This window comes from Agelaius phoeniceus, chromosome 6, assembly GCF_051311805.1.
Source record: "Agelaius phoeniceus isolate bAgePho1 chromosome 6, bAgePho1.hap1, whole genome shotgun sequence".
NCBI lineage: Eukaryota > Metazoa > Chordata > Aves > Passeriformes > Icteridae > Agelaius > Agelaius phoeniceus.
This window is the reverse complement of record NC_135270.1, coordinates 22,880,553-22,895,839: the sequence shown is the minus strand read 5'-3', so window position 1 is coordinate 22,895,839 and position 15,287 is coordinate 22,880,553. Positions and strand designations below refer to the sequence as shown.

General features: G+C 38.5%; 1 protein-coding gene across 1 annotated transcript in view; it reads right to left on the bottom strand.

The window, feature by feature from the left end:
* TTC17 (tetratricopeptide repeat domain 17) overlaps nt 1–15,287 on the bottom strand; it is a 54,650-nt gene that overhangs the window by 32,375 nt on the left and 6,988 nt on the right. Inside the window, exons 2-13 of the mRNA XM_054634826.2 lie at nt 9,687–9,776; nt 8,188–8,357; nt 7,082–7,193; nt 5,861–5,992; nt 5,045–5,154; nt 4,607–4,751; nt 4,086–4,225; nt 3,700–3,860; nt 3,278–3,390; nt 2,193–2,333; nt 1,632–1,747; nt 337–511 (exon numbers count right to left, since the gene is read on the bottom strand). Coding sequence (XP_054490801.2) covers nt 337–511; nt 1,632–1,747; nt 2,193–2,333; nt 3,278–3,390; nt 3,700–3,860; nt 4,086–4,225; nt 4,607–4,751; nt 5,045–5,154; nt 5,861–5,992; nt 7,082–7,193; nt 8,188–8,357; nt 9,687–9,776 — 1,605 coding nt within the window. The remainder of the gene's footprint in view (nt 1–336; nt 512–1,631; nt 1,748–2,192; nt 2,334–3,277; nt 3,391–3,699; nt 3,861–4,085; nt 4,226–4,606; nt 4,752–5,044; nt 5,155–5,860; nt 5,993–7,081; nt 7,194–8,187; nt 8,358–9,686; nt 9,777–15,287) is intronic.

Below are 15,287 nucleotides of genomic sequence, written 5' to 3'. Positions count from 1 at the left end.
CAACCAATCTCCAGAATGCACTATGAAGTTACCAGCTCGGTAGAATGCAGTAGCTCTTGGAAATTAATTGTATCAAGTGACTGTTAGATTTAAAAGAAAGATGTGATTTCAAAGAGTAAATTAAATTTCCCATTTTGTGTGCTTTTGGTCAGCATCTGAAAGAAGCTAGACAAGTTAACCCTTTCTCCAATACTATTAGAAAGAATTTGCCCACATTTTTCAGAAGTACTGATTACCTTGAAATATCAAAGTCTTTTATGATCTGAATAACATTTTTAAGGCAATAAAAAGAAGGATTTTAAACCAGAAGAGAACCAACAAGAAAACATCTCTTACCTGTCTTGCTTGATTGTCTGGCATCCTGAATTTCAAATCTAGATTAGTGTCTAGTTCCTTCACCAGTATGTTTAGAGATTCATTATTACGAGCATCAGTAATGGAAGAACAATCTGGTGCCTGTGCTTCTCCATGCTCAACAGTATCTCCTGGAATATTCAGTATTGGCTGGATTCTAGCAATGAGGAGAAACAAGACAAATTAACAGCATGTGCTGCATGCCATCATGTAGAAATACACGAATCTGCTAAGCCTTGTACTGCAGACTCCTATGAGACATGAGCTGCAAACATGAAAAACTCAAGGACCACCCTTCCCTTGAAAAGTGATTTACAAGGTCTTTACTTTCCATTTTTAAGCACAGAATAATGTGCTTATAACAAGAACAATGAACAGTGCAGCAGAGATAACAGAAGGGTCTCATATTATGCTAATAAGGATTCTATGAAGTTTAGGACTAAACAGATACGTGATAAAAAAAAAAGTTGAATTTTTTACACTAGAACTTGATTTCAAAAATATCAAGAGGTAGCCAAATTATGTATAAATAACATTCTAAGATGAAAACTGCTTTTCTCCAAAGGAAGTTGCTGGATGTTTTTAGATGGGAACCTTTAACACAAGCTCAATACTAGTATTGTAATGACTAGGTAGAACAAAACAGCCTTTTTACTACCACTGTCATAATTTAAGTGACTAGGGTATTACAACACTGTATTGATATATTTAAGTTAGCTACTGCAGTACAGACACATTTATTTTATCCTATATAATAACAAGTATTACTGACTCTTCCATGACTAAGCTGATTTTCTACCTCTGTCCCAAAGAAATGAGCTGGAGTTTTCCACTCCTAATCCTTTTTTACTGTTTTCTGGTCTTCATTGTTTTGTGTCATCATAACTAAAGCTAATAGGATGTATGTAATGTACAAGAGTTAACTGTAGTTATTAAATAGATGCTCACCTCATTCTCTCTCTCAAGTTGTTTTTTTATTAATATAGTTCACAAGACATTCAGACTTGTGCTTAAATCCCCATTCTGTCTGTGTTTAGTGTGCTCACCCTGGACCAACAGTCAGGGAAGAATCACCACGAAATTGGCTCTGGCTGTTATACTTACAGCAAAGACAACAATCAAAGAAAATGCCTTCCTTCCGTGGAAAGGCCAGATAAAGAGGTTTGAACACCTCTGTGCTGTTGTTTACTAATTGCATCCATCCTCTCCAGAAAGAAAATACTCTTCACTCATAAAATAAAGATGTACAAATACAGCTTTTAAAAATCAACACTTGCCTGAATCCCCTGTTTTCTGGAGGCAAGAAATAAGTTGGCAGTTCTTCTGGGTCAGGAATTCTGGGGAAAGATTTCATGCAATCTGACCGCTGAGGCCAAAGAATATGCTGTTTGTCCTAAGGGGGAAAGGAATTATTTTTTAATATTTTCTCAACATTTTTAATATTCTAATGAACAAGGTAATAAAAGAAACATTAAAGGATAGTCAGAAGAAAAAAAACAAAGCAAAACAAAACAAAACTGAGATCTTTATAGCTATTGTTTTTCCATCTTTTTTTAATATCAGCAGTTGAAATTTCTATTTATAGCTGTACCACTTTACTTGCAGCAGATGTTTACAGAACAACTCCCTCAGTGCTCCAGTAGTTTCAAAGGTTGGGAAACCAGTACAGAGAAACTAGACAGATACTTGTATGTTGAAGAAATTTGGAATGCTACATTCTCCAGTGCTGTCACACATCAAAACTGTGGCCCAGATGCTAAAAAGTTTCACACAAACAAGGAGAGGATTCCCTTTCACCCTTCCTCTGTGAAAGAGCAAAGCTCATCCTCTTCACTCACTCTGCTGGATTCCACACTCCACACTGAAACAACAGAACGAGCCACAGGGGAAGACTGTGAGGACTGGCTGTGAACACTTTGGTTTGCATGAAGGTCCAAATTCATGGATGTCATACTAGAAGTTGAAGAGTCTTCACCAAACTAGAAACAACAGAAAGACAAATTTTAATAAAGGAGATGGCACATAGCTTGTTGAATTTCTCCACGTTATTTCCCCTCCCCACTTATGTAGTTAAGCCTCACCGATAAGCTGAACTGTGGGTAGCAGAAAAAAAAAAAAGGAATTTAAGCCTCTTGATCCACTCAGACCATGAAAGAGTAATATTCATACTGTAAATAAGCCAACAATGAAAACACAAGTGCAAATCAAGGAAAAAATGCTAAAAGGTACCAATCAGATAGTTGTAATAGGCCATAAATAAAATCTACTTATCTAGATTGCACAGCTCGAAATCAAGTCAGAATTGCTAAGACTCATGGCTTTCAGAATTATCTCAATAATCTGAATTTATAATTACTATAATAGGAAAAACAATCAAAGACAATAAGACAACAGAAAAATTAAAAATAATTATTCCTATTTTTCAAACTAGTTAAGGGGAAACTTCAGAACATACTCCACATTGCAAAATAACTGAAATCATAATCCTTATCTGCAGTTCTAACACAGCAGAGGTGTTGCTTAGGTGCCTGTCATTCTGGATTTTCAGTATTAGTACACACCTTGCTTCCAGAACTTCTTAATACTCTTGCACAAAATTTTCTTGGTGCAATCATAGGGAACTAAGGCTTTGGACTAAAATGAAGTTTTTGATTTCAAGTAATTCTCTTTTCTAAGTTAAACAAAGCCTTTTACAAGAAACCCTCTCTATTTCTACAGTTCACAGTCTCTCTGCTTGTACTAGTATCAAAAGAAACATGCATTAACATACTTTGCACTCTGGAAAAGAAAGACTAAGATTTCTCACTATAATTACTACATCCAAAATGTAACCCTTTTGTCAACCCTGAAAAAACTGAAATTACTTTGCTAATAAAGCAAATGGTATGTAACTTGAAGCAGTGATAACAATTCACAGACAAACCTGAACATATTCCACATTTTCAAAAATGTCTCCGCGGTGATAACGAACAGGCTGATCCCACTGACAGTGCAAGCTATGCTGCTGGTTGCCCAATCTGCAAATCTGGTGGTTCCCTGCAGAGCAGAAAATATTTTTTTATACTAGAGAAGTGTGGTTTCTGAGAAGACAAAAGACAGCACAGAGTAAACCTCTCTGCCCCCATTATGGTCAATCCTTTTTATTTACTCCATCAGCCCAGAGGACTCAAAAGACTCAAGAACAATTCCCAGTTCAAGAACATACAGCAATCTCTTGTTTTAATAAGCAAAACCCAAGAGCCACTCAGGGCCATCTTGACGTATGAAGAAGTTATATCCTGACACTTATCTGAATATGTGCCATATTTCATTGCTTTAATGATCATGAACACTAAAAAGTTGTACCTAATTGAGCTTCTTTTGCCATCTGTGTCTCATGAATGATGTTCCTCAAGATTTGTTCCTCCTGGATGAGCTTGTACTTGTCTAAAACATCTTGTTGCCTAAGGTAATGGTCATGCTGCTTTTGATATTCCTTTAATTCATTTAATGTTCGCTGAAGTGATCTTGGAAATTAAACAGAGAAGATTTACTTTGAATGCTTTCTAGAACACCACCTTTTCCTACACTCTTGCATATTTTTAACGCTAGGTTTCTTAAAGTATTCTTATCCTTAATTCTATTGCATAATCAAAGAAATACAGAAATTTAAAAAGAATTCTTCTTGAAATGTAAATAACTGCTGCAACAGAACTACAGAAATTAGATTGCCACTGGGATATTTTAGTTACCTATGCTGGGCTTCCAATTTTTGCTCAAGTTTTTGCTGACATAGGACAGCATGTTTCCTTTTTACAGCTTGCTCAAACCCTGGTTTGGCCTGCAGAGCATGATCATAACACAGGACTGAGTGGTTGTACTCTCCAAGCATCTGAAGAATTACCAAGAGAGAGAATTAGCCATTATGTAGTAATATTTAATAAACAATACTCAGTTTTTAAAGAAGCCATTAATTGAAATTTTAATTCATGATAACAAGTAGCCTGTCATTTCTGACACTCAAGCCACTACATCTATTAAAGAAAGGCTGCAGAAGAATTTTACTGGAATTTATTTCCAGGTGCAGATAAAAGCCTTTGCTAATAGATAGACTTTTGAATAAAAGTATCTTGACAGAATCTTAAGCATTAAGCATGAGATACACATGGAGCACAAGACACACTGTAAAAGAGTAAACCATTACAAGTCATCCCCAAAAGATCAAGTAATATTTAATTTTCTTCAAGTGTTGGAAAATAAAGATTGTATTTACTGCGTATATATTTCCTAAAGTGTAATAGCTGGTAAAGAAGTCACTGTAATCCAGAGCTGCATGAACCACAATAGCTGCATCTGCAGAGAAGTGAGCCCGGTGCAAAATATTTGCCAAATTTACCAGTGCAATGTCTTTATTTTGCCTAAAAGAATAAAAGAAAAAAAATAGGAAAAAAATTAAAAACTAACATTAAAGGAAGTTAAGACTGTGTAAGAATCATGCACAATAATACATTAATTTGCCAGTCACACATTAAAACATATCACTTGCTAGAAGAAGGTCTCAACTATTTATATGTCTAGTATAGCACAAAGAGACCAAGAACAAGTAACACAGATTATTCCTTAGCATACTGTCTTGGAAACTAAAACCTGTTTACTAACCAGGATAACTAGAAAAGCAATCTGAGAAGAAATCCTTATTAGCAATTCTTACCTTGAAGAAAAGTGAAGGGCGCGCATGGCACATTCTACTACTTGGTATGGCTCATTCTTTATTCGCCAGTAAAAAGAAGCCATGTTATAGAGTACCCAGGAAGAAGAGTTCTGCAGTAAAGAGAAACAAATGAACTGTACTAACTACTAGCACATGAATTCAAAGGTTAATCAGGGCTTTAATTACTATAGGATGAAAAGCTGAGCACCAAAGTTGGCGCTCAGCTGCTCTAAGCTATCCTCCTGCACTGGAAAGCTGCCATTTGGCAACAGTTGTCAATGTTTAGGAATACTGAACTAGCATACTCATGCATTAAAGAAACAGAATTTCTGCATTTTAGGCAGACAAAAATACAAAATGAGGTGAAATGAGAGGTGACAGTAGTTTAAGCATCAGCTGGACAGCATTCCAGCATCAGCTGGAATTCAATGAGGGTTCCTAGATTTTGCAGGAAGACATTTAACAAAAACATACACACTTCAGTACTGTTGTTTCTTCTTTGCTCTTCAAGTACCTGTATTTTCTGTTTTAAAACTCTAATTACCTTGACAAAGCAATGAATGTGGCTTGCTAGACAACATAACTACATAAATCCTTAAAGATGACAGAAACTATCTATTTACTGGCTTTGCTGATGCCTTCTCCTGCTTCTACTTGCCTATCAGAAAGTGGTCTCAGTTTGCCTTTTGAAACTGAACTGTAAACCAAAAATACATGTGCAAAACTGGATCTGACTGCTTGTAAGAGGTGTATCTAAACTTTTGAGACCTCTCCAGCACTTGTTTTAGTGCACCCAGCAAGATTCCAGTTTCATACCTTCATAAGCCCGTCATAAATACGGTGACCTATTTCCTCTATACTTCTTCCCAGTCTCCGTGATAAGTATGTGAAGATTGGATCTTCTTTAGGTAACAGGGGTGCAGAAAGATTAACCCTTTCTTGGACACCCTGAAATAAAAATTGAATACAGGTATTTGCTGATACTTAAGAGTAGAGAAATACAAACAAAAGCATGACTCCAGGAAAACACGTGGCTTGGTTATTTTACAATCTTATCTTCCTTTCAAGATCTTTGGTAATTGATAGAACAATTTCACCTCTGACAGATAATAATATATATTACTGCAGATGGGAAAACAGTAGAAGCAGTCAAAAGCAGCCTCTGCTTGTGAGTTCTACAGGGGAAATATTCAGTTCTGGTGGCGCTGTGTATCTGGAAGCTACTGATTTCACTAATGACCACTGAAGCACTGAAGTTAGTGTTGTAAGGTTACATTCACAAGGTGGAAGTATCCCTACACCTCTTCTCCTTTCTTCCTTCCCCAAGCATAAACACACTTCTTTCAAAAATACATCCAGACCCAGGAACAGAGCTAAAAAAAACCCCACTTTGTGTTTAGCTGTAAGAAAATCCTTATTTGTTGATGAAAGACTTGCAATAAAATAAATATCAAGATAAAAGCACTAAAGTTGCATCCACATTAGAAAATCTGCTCATATAATGCTGTTGACAAAACCAGTTCTCCCACCACTCTTGTGCTCTAACTTTTCTAGAGCATCTAAATTATCTCATTGTCTGGGTGGGGGCTTGGCATTCAGATACCAAACAGACATTCGTGTTTGTTAGGAGCTACCAACAAAACTGCAAACAATTTTTTTATTCTGAATCTTCACACATTTTAACAACCCTATTCAGCATTCTCCAAATTTCAACTGAGACAACTCACAAGCTAGTTGTAGTCCCAATGAAGCTACTGATTTGCTAATGAAATGTGTTATGAAAACAAAAGACTCAATTTTCCTAAAAGTACCCTCTAAAATAAGGGAAAAAATAACAGGAGAAACTGTATACCTGATGGAACAGGTATAACCTCCGATACGCAGGTACTTTAATCAGGGCCCAACTGTAGTGTTAAAAAGTGCGAAGCAGTCTTGGAAGATTACAATACCTTTCAACCTGGAGTGAGAAATGCCAGTAGCAGTTTTCTATTCCTCTTCCTAATGGGGAAAAATACTTACTTGCATTTGCTCACTCACCCGTAAGTGCTGAAAAGCATGAATACTGTATGGAAGATCTAGAACTTTTGTACAGTCTGGCTGCTGCAGGTCTGGAGGCACTGGGGACTTTGTGTCTATATAGTCTTCAGGGCTGAGGACATAATAACATAACACAGCAGACTGCAGATTAATATACTGCTGAAGCTCCTAAGAGGCAGTATGGTAGCTGATACAGATTACTCTGATTTAATCATTACAGAAATTCCCTGTTCGGGCTCATTAGCCCATTTCTGTTGCATTCCCAGATTTCAGTTGTATTGGGATGTCATGACTGTAGGATAAGGTAAATAAATTTGTCTGCTTTACAGAAAATATCAACATTTGGATAGCCTCCAAAACGTATCAGGGTCAACCTAGTGTATCACTGCTATGATTAATGATGTATCTGCCAGGCAAATGGCAATGCATGCAGGCTCTTCAGCTGAAACAAACAAACCAATCCCAAATACGGGGGATGAGAAGTCCAAATGAAGGTCTATGACGATAAAATTGATCTTCTCCCACTTCAAGTACTCATGTGATTATGATAAAAAAACCAACTAAAACAAAACAGTAATTCCTGAAGATGAATTACCAATGAAGCTGAATGTCAAGTACACTGGATGCTCATCCTTCACTTTGTAAACATGGGACAAAATATGACCAGAAAGTTCAACAGCTTGGTAATCAATGGAATTTCATTCAAATTTGAGTCAAGACAGTTTCCACTAAAATAAATTTCTAGCTCAAAACACTGAAAGCACACTCAAGCAAATTCAACCCCCTTCTGCACGACATATTTCACTTTAATTCACACATCTGGTTGTATCAGTACAAAGTAACAGTGGTAGAACTGGGAAGAAAGGAAGTTTCAGGGCAGGGCTAGCATAGATAGTTGGGGGAAACAGCTTTTGTACGTTGTACCTGCTCACAGCTAGTGGAAGATGTTGTTTCAATTTTATTCCACAGTAACACAAAACAATAATTGCCATCTAAAGAAAGTCAGTGCTGGTCATTTTTCACTTGTGTTTAGAGGTACTGTTAATTTTATTTTCATTCAGTAAAAATCTCAGAATATAAAGTATGTTATTAAAGTGTCTTATTACCGGATATCTTTGCTCTCTAAGGTGATGTATGTGCCATCATACAGATCTAGGTCCCCCAGGGGCACCTTTGCTTTAATGCAGTCTGGATCTTCTTTATTATGCCTTTGTTCCAGCCCTGTGTCTCTGTCCTCATTTTCCTCTATATGAATCTTTTGAGCAACTAACTGTTTCTGTAGGAAAAAAAAGGAAACAGAAGCATATGACACCAATGAAAGCAGCGCTATAGTTGTTACAATTCAACAGTCCCACTTTTTCCTTAAAACAAAGTTCATTTCAAAAAAATCTAAAAAATTCTGATTAAATTTTGGGAATACTTTCTTATCTTTAATAACATCTGTAGGACTTTTTTAGATTTGGATGGCATATAAATGCTTTCTTTAGAGATAATACAACTTGAATGAGTCCTTAGTTCTCCTGTTTGCCTAAAAAGTGGGCTAGTAGTGCTCCAAAACCATGATAGGCCATTTAGGAAAAGAAGAAATGATTGCTACAAGTACATAAAATTTTTTCACATTTGGCCCCCTTTTTTCCACTGTAAGACCTTGTGGAAATAATACAAGACACTGCAATAAATCATCATCAGTCAGTGTGCTAAGTACAACTGAACATGAGTACATGTGAATAGTACTGCACATGAATATCTGTGAAATGAGAAAAACCGGTATTTTTAATGAAAGCCAAACACATTTGATTACATGCTACTGCGAAACAATAGAGATACATATGCCAGTAGCAATTTGTACAAGAATTTTACAAGTTACAATAGGTAACTGCTGCTGAAAGTCATTTGTGTACCAGAAGTTGGACATCAGTGATTTTCACACCCACAACCCATGTCCCAAAAAGCTTGCAAGTATTATTCTAGCCACAGCTCAAATGTCCCACCACAAAAAAGACTGTACTCTCATGAGAAAGACTGGCTGAACACAGTCACACCAGGGGCAGTCCCACTTATTTTCCTTTCTCCTACTTCACCCATTCACCTAAAGCTACCTCTGGGGTTCATCTAGCTTAACTTAGTTATCCCAATCTGATAAAACCAAAGCTGGCACAAGAAAGGGGTGCATGGCCAGAAGGGCTGTGAGCTGTTTGCTTACCTAACCCCTATTATATTTAAACTTCAGTTTATCAGTTTGAAGTTCATTAAACCCTTTCCAAAAGGGTGGTCCCAGACCCCTTTTCAATAATAAAAAGGCTTGAAGAAAAACAGAGATTATTTGCTCTGTGTTCTTCCAAAATACAGTACAACAGAATCTAGTGACTTTATCCAAAAATGTTAAGATTTGTGGCTAACAACAGGGAATGATACAACTGAAGACCAGTTAGGCAAACTTGAGGCAAAAAATTCTTGAGATCTGAAAAATTTTTCATCCTTTCATTGAAGAAGAACTTTGCCAATAATAAATTATTTTTGTGATCTAAAACTATCACTATAAAGTCTATGGAAAAAAAAAATCTGTATTTTCAGAATTAGTTAGTACTTAAATGTTATGCTTTACCTCCAGTTCTTTGAGGTAGTTAACTGTTGTTTCTTGTCTCATTAGTATTACCAAATCATGTGGGTTTCTCAAGTTCATTGGTGAATCCACCTGCAAGACATTTTAACAGTCCATCATGTAAGACATTCACCTAATTACAGTGATTTTAAAAGAAGGCAATTTTGTTCATTCAAACACAGATTGTCTGTTCAGAGGTTTTCTGTCCAGTCAACACTCATAACATGTCCATTATGAAAATCCATACTTCAAACAACATTGTCATTTGGGAATCCAATTCAACCCATGCTTTAACTTTAAACCTATTTTAATTAAATCAGGCACACAAGTTCTAAGCATAAGAGGCAAATAAATTTCCACAACAAACATTACAAAAGAGTACTTACTGCTGAAATACTAGATATCTTGAACTGCAATCACAGAAACTTATTTTGTTTTGCACCTTGAAAATTCCTCCACCACAAAAGGAATAAAGGAGTTCAGCTTCAACTCCTCTCTGCAACTAATTTAACACACTGGCCTACCATTAGGATCTACTGCCTTCAGGATTAATAAGTAAAGGAACAAAATCAAGAGGGAAGCAGGGGAAGACTGAAAACTCTGTTACAGAAACCATGCTACAGCTTCCATAGCTATGCACAGGAGTTCCCAGCTCCATGAAGAGGGACATGAGAGGCAAGTCACTGATAGAGCAGCTACACACCAGCCCCTGGCTGGGCTCAGTTAACTGCAGCACTTCACCCCACGGCTGAAACACCCCAGCCTTGTCCTCATGCCAAACTCTGCTGTGTCACTGGGTGGGGAAAGTCCCTGCAGTGGAGAAGGTGGTGTAGCAGCAGCTGAGCTGATGCAAAGGCTCAGCCCCGCTTCCTCCCCTGTGTCAGTGTCAGAGCAGTACACTTAGCTGCACACCAGCTGTGCTAACCACCAGGATCTCTTGGAAGCTAACCCAAACTCAGGAGCTGAACAGAATGTTAACTCCCTCCTGGTTGTTTTGTCTGAACTAGTAAACTAAGTTAGTTCATGAAGGATTCAATGAGTATGAGAACAGAAACAAGGAAATAGGAGTATGTGATGACAGAATGAAGAGACAAGGTGACAAGGACCGCAACATCTCACACTTTTAACATGACTTTTAGATGGTCTAAATCAAGATGTTTTTCCTGGATCTGCTCAGTTTCCATTCAAGTTTTCAGGATACAGAACCAGCTGCTGCATGAAGATGTGAGCACTTACCTGTTTGTTAGCACGGATACCTCTAAATGGGTTGTCCACCCCCATGACATCTGTGCAAACCTGACATTGCAATTTAATGGAAAAGTTTGCCTCCTGAACCACAGTTCTTCCTTTTCTGTCACCTTTCCAAGCAGCTTGGACAAATTTCTGTTACACTCTCTTACTGCAGAGAACTGCATCTCCAGCATATTTTCTGGTCATCTTAACGTGTCCTGTCAACAGGTTATACCTTAGGCTGTACTCTCTTGGTGAATCAGTTAAGAAGCTCAAATCTACTTTCTCTGGACTACTGACTGTGAAGTCTACATTTGTTACAAGATTCTTGACTGAGGAAGGACCTTGTCCTCTGAGATATAAACACTTGTTCCTTTTACTAAAACCCTAAGGGTGGTTTTGGCTAAATTTGGCTAAGTATTCCTTTCCAAAGCAAAAGCTGCAGGACTTCTTTTAGTATGGAGCCATTTTGATGGGTGGCTACCTATACAGTCGAAACAGTTATATAAAAAACTCAGTTTCTTCCTTTAATTTCCTAGCAAATTAATTCTCTTATATCACCAGACAAATAGAAAATAATGGGTGCTACTGACACTAATCCATTTTTGCACTGAATTTGGAGATTCTGTATTCAACTGTTGCAAATAAAGGATGACCAAGTATCCACCATGATGCAGAGAAGCACAGAAAATAACATTTCAAAAAAATCTAATAATTTTGTTAGTTGAAGTATTTAAGTCTACAGCATTTTATTCATGGTCATATTTCCTATTTCCTCCCGTGGGCCCCACCTCACTCTGAACTGGTTGCACACAAAGACAGAGTTATGCACTGAATGTGGCACTGGTTTATGCCTCACTTGCTAAAGAAACTACCACGGTATGTGCAAATGAATGAGAGATTAATTTGCAAAGAAAATAAGTTTCACTGTGTTTAAAGCACTTCATTACCCATTCCAAAATAGCACTCCTCATCTGACATCTAAAGGCTGCTTGCACGATTCTACACAGTCACAGGGAAAAGTCAACTATCAGCTCTACTTTCAGTGACAAACAGCATCTGGGCATTTTTGGAGAAAGTTATGCAGGCGTCACCAACCAGAAAACCTTTTTCTGAAAGATGAAGGATCTTGGCTTAACATTCATTCAGAAACAGAATCATATTCAGGGTTGCCTTCTGTTTTTAACTTTTGGTAAGACGGTCTCATGAGAAGTCTGAAATTAGTATTGGAGAATTTGGAGCAGTATGTTACCAACCCAGTGTGTGTGGGTTGACAGGAAAGCAATGCTATAAGTACTACACTCCCATCAACTATTATTTGGCAGCAGAAACCAAAGTTTCAACAACCAAACAGCAATATCACTGAATTAATTCATAAAGTTACAGTGATCCACCAGGAAATCATCCCAGTTAAGGATATTTTTCTTTAGTCTTCAGAATTTCCCTTCCACATCAGACTCAGTTGGTCAACTTTTTAATAACAGCAGAATCCTTCAGCCTAGTAGAAAGTTAACCTTACCAGTGTGTAAACACAACGCTCCTAACACAGAATTTTAGTAGTTGCATTGAGATTGCATGGCAAGGGGGGTCTTCTGTGAGAAGCTGCCAGAAGCTTCCCCTCAGTCTGACAGAGAAGCTGGCTCTGAGACCGATTCACTGCTGGCCAAGGCTGAGCCCATCAGTGACTATGGCAGTGCTGCTGTGATAACACATTTAAGAAGGGAAAAGAAGTTACTGTGGCCAGAAAAAAGTAAGAATATGCAAGAGAAACAGCTCTGTAGATACCAAGGTCAGTGGAGAAGGAGTGGAGAAGTGCTCCAGGTGCCAGAGCAGAGATTTCCAGCAGCCTGTTGTGAAGACCACAACGAGTCAGGCTGTCCCCTGCACCCCATCAGGGGCAGAGATCCACGTGCAGCCTAGGGGGGACCTCACACCACAGCAGGTGGATACCCAAAGGAGGTTGTGAACCTGTGGGAAGCCCACACTAGAGCAGGATTTTTGGCAGGACCTATGGCCCTCCAGGAGACCCACACTGGAGCAGCCTGTTCCTGAAAGATGGGATCTCGTGGGAGGGACCCTGAGCTGGAACAGTTTGTGAGAGCCCGTGAGAAGGAACCACACTGGAGGTGTTCATGCAGGACTTTCTCCTGTGGAAGGGACATGACACTGGAGTACAGGAAAGAGTTCTTCCTTGGAGGAGAAGGAGTTCTTCTTGGAGGAAGCTGTGGTAAAACCACTCTGTGATGAACTGACCACAATGCCCATTCTTCAACCCCCTGTACCACCCAGGACGGAGATGGTAGAGAATCAGAAATTAAGTGAAGGTCAGGAAAAAAAAGATGGGTTGGGAGAAGATATTTTTAAGATTTGCTTGTATTTCTCATTACCCTACTCTAGTCTGATTTGTAATAAATTAACTCATTTCCTCAAGCTGAGTCTGTTCTGCCTGTGGTGGTAACTGGTGAGTGATCTCTCCCTGTCCTTATCCAAACTCTTGATCTTTCTCTTGTATTTTCTCTCCCCTGTGCAGCTGAGGAGGAGTGATAAAGCAGCTTTGGTGGGCACCTGGTAAGCTCTTCATTACCCCCTTCTCTGTAGCGACAGACAGATGGCTTTTGAACTGAAACTTATTAATCTCAGATCCAGTCAGCAACACTGTGAAGACTTAAAGTTCATTATCCAGCTTTTTACAACACCCATCCCTACATCAAACACGTTTTCTTCACAGTGCCAGCCATTTGTACAGTAGGAAAAAGACAAAGCTGACATACTGAGCTGTGAAGAGCACCAATACTGTGTTTGCCATTGAGGGGAGTAGTGACACCTCATGAAGAATACAGTGAGGAAGTTGCAAACAAAGGTTTGCAACTGCATAACTTGAACAGCACAGATATGAGTAGCAGCAGTGATAAAGATAAGTGGGAAGCAGGATGTGCTGAAATCAGGAAGACACACTTGAAGCCCTGCAGGGCTTGTTACATGGATGCTCACACTTCCCTCATGCTGCTTGTGCTCAAGTTCCACCTGGTATCTTCCTGCTTTCCTGTGCAGCCACATCCCCAAACCAGGAAAATTATACCCTGAATAAAACCACAAAATAATCAGAACTTTCTTGTGAGCTGTTGCTTATTAAGATTCAAAGAGAAGGCAACATAGCCCAAAGACTTAGAAAAGCCCTCAGAGCTTCACTCAGTCAGAAATACAACAGTCCAAATAAAAGACATTTGATGGATACCTAGAGACTGTTCTGGATTATGCCCTTCCTTCCCATAACAGGACTCTAGGTAGATTTCAGAGGATGCTAGTTTCACTCAGACTCATGTCATACTTTGCTCTTACAAACACTCGCCACCTTCGCCCCCTCATGCAAAGTCTGTTGTGCCTTGTCACCTGATTTGGGAGTCAGACGAGTGAACAATACACAGATATTGTGACTTGGATCATGTTTTTCAAAATGTAAGCAACTCTCCATAAGGCTCCTCTGGGATGAAACAGAACAGACGTCAACCTACACAGCAAACACAGCCTCGTGGTGTGGAGAGTGGAGACTCCTGCACCAGAACAGATGCTTTGTCCAACTTACTCATTTTTAACTCCAAGTGTTTGGCTGACAGCAAAGCACCACACTCATTTACTCTTCCTCCAAAGTGCTGAAACTGTGACATGCAAGATGAAGTGCTTGAAATGCAAGAATTTGACTTCAATTCCAACACAGTAAACAGGAAAAAAAAAGTTGTGCTGAAAAGCTTCCTTTAAACCTTTGACAGCTACTGTAGTTACACTGCAGAAAGCCTGGCAGTAAAACACTTTTAGAATAAGTGTTTTCTGTTCAACTTTGCTCAAAGGTGAAAGTTTCTTTATAAAGCACAGTTCAAATTTATTCACTGTCACAAAGTACACCAAGAACCTGATTCAGCAAGAAACACATAGAATTTGTGTAATGAAAAAAGACACTGAGTTGAATCAAACCCTGAAGTTTTAGAGTCTCCTATGTTACCTCCATATATCAAAGTCTCTCAGCAATTAGACTTGCAAGTTTTGCCAAACCTTCCAGCATATTTTTCCCAGCAATCCAGTCACATTGCGCTATGAAGTAATTATTTTAAAATGAGGTTCGATGAATGCCTCAGTCAACTATTTTTAAGTAAGGCTTTTTTTTTTTAAATACTGTGGAAACCCCACTGTTAACTGAGGCACAGGCTCATGAAAATCAGAACTGCTGTTAGTGGCTCTGCACATCCTAAAAGCATTATACTATATGCAGAAGGCAGATTATTGGAGAAAGAAGCTGAAAACACACTGTATCAAATGATGGCATAGAGAAATATGGGCTCCCCATATTTGTTTCATAGGCAGTGGATGTTTTGTCTCTGT